This window comes from Chenopodium album, chromosome 14 (genome assembly GCF_948465745.1).
Source record: "Chenopodium album chromosome 14, dcCheAlbu1.1, whole genome shotgun sequence".
In the NCBI taxonomy this organism is placed as follows: Eukaryota; Viridiplantae; Streptophyta; class Magnoliopsida; order Caryophyllales; family Amaranthaceae; genus Chenopodium; species Chenopodium album.
In genome coordinates, this window is record NC_137847.1 from 50092626 (window position 1) to 50102960 (window position 10335).

Consider the following 10335-nt stretch of genomic DNA (forward strand, 5'->3'; position numbering starts at 1 on the left):
AAGATTTAATTACATCATAAACCGCGGATTTAGATAAGCTAATCTCATTTTCCTCAATTAGTGCCTTTATTAGCTCATACAGTATATAAAAAGTATGCTGACTTTGGCTTAAAATTTTTATCATAACCTTTTCAAATACCTACTTTGTTATAATATTTGATTTTTAGCAAATCACTTTAATTTATATAGTTCGAATATCGAATTTTCATTACTCATACTGTTGATAATTAGTAACACAATTAGTCAAATCTCACACTAAAATATGTACCGATCAAATTGTGACACTTAGGACCTGTTCTCATTGACTGAACTGAACTGAACTGAAATGAATAATTTATAAGAGAAGGAAATTAGGAGCTGAACTGAGTTGAGCTGAGCTGAACTGAACTGAACTGAATTTCAACGTAAGAAAACAGGCCCTTAGAAAAATTAGAGGGAGCAATTGAAAACATGTTATATGATGCAGTACTTAGGCCCCGTTCTTTAGAGCTGCTCTGCTCTGCTTTGCTCTGCTCTGCTCTGCTTTGCTTTGCTCTGCTCTGCTCTGCTTTGCTTTGCTCTGCTCTGCTCTGCTGAAATCTGCTCTGCTCTGCTTCAATCTGCTCTGCTCTGCTTTGCTCTGCTCTGCTCTGCCCTGCTCTGCTCTGCTTAAAATTAATACTTAATATTGAATTATTATAATAATAATGTATATTTAATAATAATAATAAATAATTAATACTTAATGATAATAATAATCAATATTTAATAATAATAATAAATAAATAATATTTTATAATAATAATAATAAATATTTAATAATAATATATAATTAATATTTAATAATAATAATATATAAATAATATTTAATAATAATAATATATAATTAATATTTAATAATAAAAATATATAAATAATATTTAATAATAATAATAAATATTTAATGATAATAATATATAATTAATATTTAATAATAATAATAATATATAATTAATATTTAATAATAATAATATTATTAAATATTAATATTTAATAATAATAATAATAATTAATATTTAATAATAATAATATTAATAATAATATAATTAATATTTAATAATAATAATATTAATAATAACATAATTAATATTTGATAATAATAATATTAATAATATAATTAATATTTAATAATATAAATATTATTAATTATAATTAATATTTAATAATAAAATTTAGTAGTAGTAGTAAGTATAAGTAGTAGTCGTAGTAGTAGTAGTAGTAAGTATAAGTAGTAGTAGTAGTAGTAGTAGTAGTAGTTATAATAATAATAATAATAATAATAATAATAATAATAATAATAATAATAATTATAGTAATAATAATAATAGTAGTAATAATAATAATAATAATAATAGTAATAATAATAATAGTAATAATAATAATAATAGTAATAATAATAATAATAATAGTAATAATAATAGTAATAATAATAGTAATAATAATAATAATAATAATAATAATAGTAATAATAATATTAGTAATTATAATAATATTAGTAATAATAATAATATTAATATTAATGAAATCTGCTCTGCTCTGCTCGGCTCGGCTCTGCTTTGCTCTGCTCTGCTCTGCTCTGCTTCAATCTGCTCTGCTCTGCTGAAATCTGCTCTGCTCTGCTCTGCTTTGCTCTGCTCTGCTGAAATCTGCTCTGCTCTGCTCTGCTCTGCCCAGAAGCTCAAAAGAACAGGGCCTTATTAGGGGAGTTTGGTTCTTTTAGTTAAAAGAATTGGTCCATAAGGAAAGTATGGATTTAAAATCTCATATTATTCTAAAGTTGTTTTGAAAACTGACGACAAAAAAGTGAAAATATCTTTTTCTTATATCCTTTTTTGATTTTTTGTTTTAAAAAAAATCGAAAACTAAAAATAATAAACAATGCCAAATAAGCCCTAAATAATAAAATAGATGAACTGAATTTTAGTTGCATTCCAACCCAATTTAAAAGATCCGGCCAGTAATTCGGGCCAGAAGAGCAGCTTAACCGATAGATATGAGCCACGTAGTATCCATGCAATGGATGGACGGCGTTCAACTGCTTGCAGCACTATTTGACTGAAAATCGTTGGAAGTCAGCTCTCTCAGCAGTCATTATCTACAAATTTACGTGTTTTTATTTTTTATTTTTTTTAATTTATTTTTATTTATTTTTTGAGATATCTATAATCTTCTGAGAGCAGTCATTATCAACCATATTCGGCCAAGCCTTGTGTCAAGTACTACTCAAGTGTTTGGCCCGCGACCTACCCAGCTCGCTATTTGGACTTTACGAGTATTTAATTTTTTAGTTGATTTTTTTTTTTTTATTTTCGGACATTGATTATATATATATATATATTTTTTGAAGCAATAAATTTTATTTTGATTATCTTACTAGTATATGATTTCTATTATATTTTTGGGAAATTCTCACCGGTAACACTCAACTTCTGTTTTTTCTCAATGGTAGTATGCTAAATTTTGGATTATCATTGGTAATCACTAATTAGTAGTACTAATTTACTGGAAACATTAATGAAATTTTTACCTAATTATCGACAAACCATGGTTTACTAATAACAAAATTACAAACCTATCCTTCTAAAAAATCACTTCCCTCCTTAATCAATTACCCCTTTATTTAAACCATAAACGATTATTGCGCATCCTTCCACTGCTATGCTGCTATGCAGGACTTCTTCAAGGTCTTTCTTTCCATTTTCTACGGCAGAAGTATCCTCAAGTTACTGGGATTCAGATTTTTCAACATAAACTGTCCATTTTGATATTAATATTAATTAATTGGATGAAAATTTTATGTTTATTACAGAGTATGCATAACAAAGAATATGTTAAAGAAGTGATACGTAATAACTGCCCTTTTTTCCCCTTTGGTATCGGTTTGACTAATTATTAATTTCACCATCAATATTTGTGAATAATATAGTATATGGCTATTTATTGATTTCGAATTTAGAATAAGCCATACCAGTTCAATTACAAATGAGGGCAATCTATACGTCTCAAAGTCTTGGTCATATATTCAAAACTAAAATTTGAATGATTTATGAAGATCAGTATTAGACATGTACCTTTTTCATTCTAGGAACCATTGAGCAAGATGATATGAAAATCAATTATAGTCCAAAATCCTGATCAATCAAGCAAATAATGCAGCCAACTATATTAATTACTATTTTAACACCTTATCATATTCTTTAATTTTCTCACAGTATTAATTAATTCAGCTAATTAGCATTGCCAGACATAATATGATCAGTTCCATAGTAGAAGATTTCAGTTAATACAAAACAGAGCCAAATTTTCGAAATAACAGAGCATAATAAAAATCAACACAGGTAAAGACTTACATGGCTTCGAATCACCAGAAAGATCGTAACTTTAAGAAATTCAAGGTCGAGAATTACACCAAATTCAGTATACTCGAAAGATAGTGCCACAATTGTCGAACCAATTTTCCACGAATTTGAACTCGCCGATGTGAATTTTGCTTCAATAACCCAGCGAATCCCCAAAAAAACCGATGACAATCGCTCCCTATGTAATCCCAGAAATTATTGATTGCAAACCCTAGAAATTTGTGTAGAGTTTTTGCCGTGAAATTTGATCGAATATCTCTGGTGAAGTTCGAATAAGGAATGAAGAAGAAGATGAAGCCTTGAGGTTTTGATTAGACGTAAGTGGTTAAGGGAAATAAATAGGGGCAATTAAGTCATTTTGCAGCTAATTTTCCACTTAAATTGGTAACCATGGTTAAGGACTTAGGTAAAAGTTTCATTAATGTTACCAGTAAATTAGTACTACTAATTAGTGATTACCAATGGTAATCCAAAATTTAGCATTCTACCATTGAGAAAAAACAGAAGTTGAGTTTTACCGGTGAGAATTTCCCTATATTTTTTCTATTATATGATTTTCTATTGTATAGTATGAATGTATGATTTTTTTTTTTTTTTTTTGCTGCAAATGAGAGGCACAAGCCTCGGGGAAGAACAAAACAAAACTAAAAGAAACTAAACAGAAATTAAACGTGGCAAAGCCACCCCTACTATATCATCATGCAAGATACGTCCTAATTCAATAGGAGGGAATTGAATCAACTCTATATTGTTGTTCTGGACGACACCTTGATTAGCTAGCCAATCTGCGGCTCTATTTGCTTCACGATAGACATGATGAATTTGGACTTCCCAATTGCCTTCCTCAATGAGCTGCTTGCACCTGTTGATTATATGATACCCCTGGCCTCGGTGGACATCTTCATTATTGCAAATAGCATTTACAACAATTTGACTATCAAGTTGTACTTGAACCTTTGTTGCATTCATTCTTTTCGCCAATTCCAGCCCATATTCAATGGCCTTTAATTCAGCCATAAAAGCATTGCAATTGCCAAGTTTAAGAGAAAAACCATGTATGAACTTTCCAGTGTAATCACGAATCAAGCCTCCTCCCCCAGCTGGACCCGGAGCACCTTTAGCAGCACCATCTGTATTCAAAGCAAGCCAGCCAATTGGTGGGGCTAGCCACTTGATGAAAGATTCTTCTCGAGTCCTAGTACTATGATTGGTATTGCTTCCATCAACTCCCAATACACGCCAGACTTCCTCAAAACGAGCAAGTAGAAATTGATTAATATCAATCGGATTTTCACTTGCTCTATCAAACACACAGTTATTCCTCCATTTCTAAATCCACCACAAGGAAATTGAGAAGTAAGTAGGCCAAACCTCAAAAGAGAGATTACTTCTTTGCTGAATTTTAATATTGTTCATAATCCACTGACGAAGGGATCCACTAAAGAAGCTCGGAGATGAGGCAGGTCCTCCCACATGACGCCACACTTCTCTTGCTGCACGACAGTCACGAAGGGCATGAATTGTAGTCTCCTCATGATTATTACAAGTCTTGCACCAGGGGTCGTCAGTAAGGTTTCTTTTTAGACGATTTGCATTTGTCATGATTCGATCATGAGTAACAAGCCAGAGAAAAATTTTTGCCCTTTGCTGCACTCTCAAGCTCCATATTAAATTCCAAATTCTATCATTATCAATCACATCATCTCGCCTAATAACTTGCATTGCTGATTTTATTGTGAATTTACCACTTGAGGAGCCTCCCCAATATAGTAAATCCCCTGTATTTGAGTCAATCCTCAGAGCATGAGCTTCAATAATCTTCAACACATTCGCAGGAAGCAAGTCAGCGAAAATATCCCATTTCCACCCATTTTCTACATCCCATAGTTCTTCAACTTTAACTTTATCGAGCTGGGGGGGAATTGTATCAATCACAGCAGCTCGAAGAGGACTAGGCATGGCCCAATTATGATCCCAGAATAAAGTATTAGCGCCATTGCCAACAGCTATCCGAGACCCGTCACTAATCAACTTAGCATTCTCCGAAATGCCCCTCCAAACATTTGACATGTTTGATTTGGGTTCAAACATATCAATATCGCATCTCCCTTTGCAATACTTTGCTCTAAGTACCCGAGACCAGAGAGCATTCGGCTCCGTTAACACACGCCATCCCAATTTAGTTAGAAACGCAGCATTAGCTTGCCTTGAAGATCGCAGCCCCAAGCCACCTTGTTCTTTTGGTTTCTGTAAGCATTCCCAAGAGATTAAATGCATACGTCTATGATCTTCATCCCCACCCCAAACAAACCTTCTAGTTCGTTTATCAATTTCGTCACAAATACTTCTTGGAAGCTTAGCTGTCTGCATTGCGTACGAGCTCATAGTAGTTAAAGTCGTCTTTGCTAGTGTGATACGTCCTGCTAGAGATATGTATTTCGATTTCCATCCGGCAAGTCTACGGTCCACTTTCTCACACAAATATGCAAAAGTATTCCTCGTTACTCTACTTGTAAGCGTGGGCATACCAAGGTAATTACCCAGATCATCTATCTCGTCTATTCCCAAAGCATGACAAATACCAACTTTTTCATCCATACACATATTTTGGGAAAAATAAATACGTGACTTAGGGTAGCTCACCTTCTGACCAGAGGCACTGCAGAAACGAGCCAAACACTCCTGAATCACTACGGCTTGTTCGACTGTTGCTTCCGCAAATAGGATTATATCATCCGCAAAGCATAAATTCGAGAGTTTTGGCCCATTCCTACTAGCATATATTGGTTTCCACCGCTGCTCTAAGATCGATTCTTCAATCAATTGATTTAATCCCTCCATACACAATACAAATAAATAGGGAGATAGGGGGTCTCCTTGACGAATTCCTCTTTCCGGTTTAAAACCCTTAGTAGGTTCACCATTCCAAAGAACACGCATCGAAGAGGTAGTAATACATTCCATTATAAGTTCATTTATAAGAATAGGGAATCGAACTTCATATAACGTATCTCTAATGAACTCCCATTTCAGACGGTCATACGCCTTCTCAAAATCAATTTTAATCGCCATGTATCCCTTACCTCCTCTCTTATTCCTCATAGTGTGAATGACCTCTTGAACAATAACAATGTTGTCTGTAATTTGTCTTCCAGGCACAAAACTTGTCTGCGTACAGGAAGTCAAGTGAGGCATCATTGGTTTGATACGGTTGACAATAGCCTTCGTAATAATTTTATAAGCCACATTACAAAGGCTAATAGGTCGAAATTGAGAAGCAAGCTCTGGAGTATCCACCTTCGGAATAAGAACAATAAAAGTATCATTCAAATTTTCCGGTAATCCTTTACCATTTAGAGCATCAAGAGCCACTTTATACACATTTTCTGCTACTAAGTCCCAATGCTTTTGAAAAAACAAAGGTTGGAAACCATCTGGACCCGGAGCTTTCATAGCCCCCATATCGAACACTGCTTTTTCTATTTCACATCATGCAAACGGCCTTGACAAAAGATCCCAGTCTCTATTCGTGAATTCAGGAAAAATATCTGATGGCAAAGGACCACAATCTGGCTGCTCTTCATCTGCAAATAATTTGGTAAAGTACGAGACAATGTGATCTTGTATTCGATCTTTCTCATAAATCCATATTCCATCTGTACTCTCCTTGATTGCGGTAATATTATTCCTCCAACGACGAGCAATCGTACTCAAATGAAAAAAGGAAGTATTCCTATCACCATCGCGAATCCAATCGACCCTCGATTTTTGATACCATAGTAGCTCTTCTTGGATAAGAACCTCATCAAGCTCTCTGCGTAGTTTAGCTTCAAGTTTGATGAGGTCTCTAGATTTTTGTTCGGCTAGGCATTTTTGCACACCACCAATCCGTGCTGACAAATTCCTTTTTTTAAAAAAAATATTGTGGAAAACATTCTTATTCCACTCTTGCAAATCTTCACTGAATTTCTTCAATAAAGGAATAAGAGGCCTATTTTTATCCCATTTGTCTTCTATAAACTCACGAAAGTAATCATGAGTTAACCAAGCAGCCTGAAATTTGAAGGGCTTGTTAACGGATGTAACCGGAGCAAAACCATTTGGATCAATTAGAATAGGGCAATGATCCGATTGGATTGCAGGTAAGTTTTTACCCTCAGCATGAGTAAATCTTAAGCTCCATTCCCCATTACATAATGCTCTATCCAGCCTAGCACTAGTACGGGTGTCAATACTGTTACCTCTTGACCAAGTGTGACTCGGGCCACTAAACTCAATTTCTAACAAATTCATATTCTCAACCCATTCATTGAACCTTGCTACCCGCCTAGAAGTCTCAGGGCAACAAGTGCTACGTTCATGAGTAAAACGAGTATCATTAAAGTCTCCTGCAATCATCCATGGTTTATAGTGAGTTCTAGCAAAATCTTGTAATTCACGCCAAAGATCACTTCTTTTAATTGGATCCGGGCTAGCATAAACTGCTGTGAAATACCATGGTTCCTCACCAACTCTTCTAATATCCATAGTAATATGTTGATTATGCTGTAAAATTGGTTCCACTGTCACATGGTCAGGTTTCCAATATATCCATATACCTCCACTAAAACCTTGAGCATCAACTCTAGTGTGACCTGTGTATCCTAGGATAGATGAAATACGTTCCGCTTGTTGACCCCCCATATGAGTTTCAACTAGAGCAATAACATTAGGTTTATGATTTCTTACTACATCCTGTAGAGCACCAATAAAAGTACGACTACCGGCCCCTTGCACATTCCACACCATGCATGAAATCGGCAGGGAATTTGGAGCTAAATTTGATATAGTGTCTTCCATTAAAGTAGGAATAGTAGGCAGAGAACTTACATAGGCACTTGAGATGAATGTATGATATAAAAATAGTCATATGGAATATTAGAGTATGATATAAAGATAATTCTCTCTTCTCTTTGTCTTAACATTAATATTCAAACATTTAGAAATTTCCTAAAATAATAAAATTATATTCCTTTTAATAAATCTACTTTCAATAAATTTATGACAAAATTGAAAAGATTCAATGTATATAAGAGTTCTATTCTATAATTTTTTTTTGGTTAAAATCGTGCGATAATCTAATTTTTTCTATCAAAAGAAAACAGATATTTAAATAAATAACTTACTACGTAGAAGAGTCTTATTTAAACTGGTACGAGTGACGAATATTTGGGTCATTGTTTTTTATCCTGCCACCGTCCATAACTGAAAAATGGATTTTCAAAGGTAAACTTGGCATTTAATAAGGATATCCACATTTTCGAATTATAGTTAAATTCGTTAGTTTCATCCTTTTTACTGCCGTACGCCTCTTCAAAGTAAAGTTCATGTCAAATGCAGTAGTTATTTTCTTCAACAAGCTGAGGAATTTTATTATCCTTTTTAATTTTTTATTTTTATGATAAAGATAAGGATAAGGATAATATTGGTACCAAAAAATTTAATAAATCATCAACCATGAATATATGTGACATGACATATGTACAATTTATGTTCATTTCTCCTAACTTTAAAATTTTAAGCCTATTGGATAATATGACTTGCTTGCATGCATGTAGTAAATTCTAGCTTGATCTGTAAGGCCGGGACGAAAGAGGTTGAATAAGCATGTATTTTATGATATGGTTTGGAATATGCGCAAAAGTCAAAAGTGTCAATGCTACATATATAATCAGATTGTGAACACCCCTACTTATAACGAACTTGTTTAATAAATAAACGAATTGCTCATGGACGAGTATCTATATTTATCTTCTAGCTGAGCTTCAAAAATAGTTCAAGCTAAGTTTGATTCATTCAATATTATTCGAAGTACTCCTTTAATTAAGGTAAACAAGCTTCAATTGACCTCGAGATGCTTAATGATATTCATATATGCATAGCTCCTTTACACCTTTAATTACATACTAGCATCTACTACCATTATTGACTTTACTCTTTTATTTTATTTTATTTTTTGGGAAAGAGGGAGATACGGAGTATAATATATTTATCTTCTACGAAGTATGTTATTAATTAATCCATTATATCACATTGATGAAAATATTTTTCCAAATTAACACATTAATATATGAGGCCAATTAAAATAAGGATTGTATATGAAAATTTTTGTTGATGTAGAGATACCACTAAACTAGTACGAGTACCATGCATTCATTATCACTACACCAACTCTAGATTCCATAACATTAATTATATAATTATTATAACAAGATTACGTGACATGGTAAAATCAATTATTTGACAAGATTTTATTTAATTAAATTTTGCAACTAAAACTTGAGAAAAGGTATGCAATTTGGTGGAGTAATTAAGGTGACTAGATTAAGAAATCAAGACCGACGACGTAATGTTCCACCAAATAAAAAGATCAAACTTAATTAAGGCATGAATATGGCTTAATTAATGGAGTAATTAACGTTTTCAAATTTTAGTTTTTCACATACTACTCGGCTAACATGAACCATGAATGTGGCAGGGTGCCAGGGTATGGACCTTATAGCTTGGTTCATTACTACATTACCATATGTTATCCATTTATGGCTATAGCTAGCTCCCTTACCAAGTTACCATTACTCCGTGTGATACCGACCACGGATATTTAGTACATGTACATGGAAATCAAATTCAATTTACGTTATTGTTTAATGTTATTAGTGATTCCGTATTCAAAATAATACCCTTTTAAATGCTCTTAATCGATTTCTTTTCTTGTCATTTATTTTATTTTATTTTATTATATTTTATATTATTTATTTTTTGTTTTGGATGCAATTTGAGTTTCTTTTTTTATTCTAATGTCTCATACAATACTCTTTTTTTTTAGGTTGTAAGGAATGATCAAGAACAATAAATATTGAAGTAGAGCTCCATACACTATCCCATACAAGCCTTTTGTCCGGTCCATTGTAAAAGATCG

At 32.9% G+C, this 10335-nt stretch overlaps 1 protein-coding gene across 1 annotated transcript; it reads right to left on the reverse strand.

Moving 5' to 3' along the window:
• Positions 1-6866: 6866 nt before the first annotated feature.
• Positions 6867-8216, reverse strand: LOC145578257 (uncharacterized). The gene has a single exon (XM_081635611.1). The coding sequence runs from the start codon at positions 8214-8216 to the stop codon at positions 6867-6869; it is 1350 nt and encodes a 449-aa protein (XP_081491737.1).
• Between the last annotated feature and the right edge of the window lie 2119 nt (positions 8217-10335).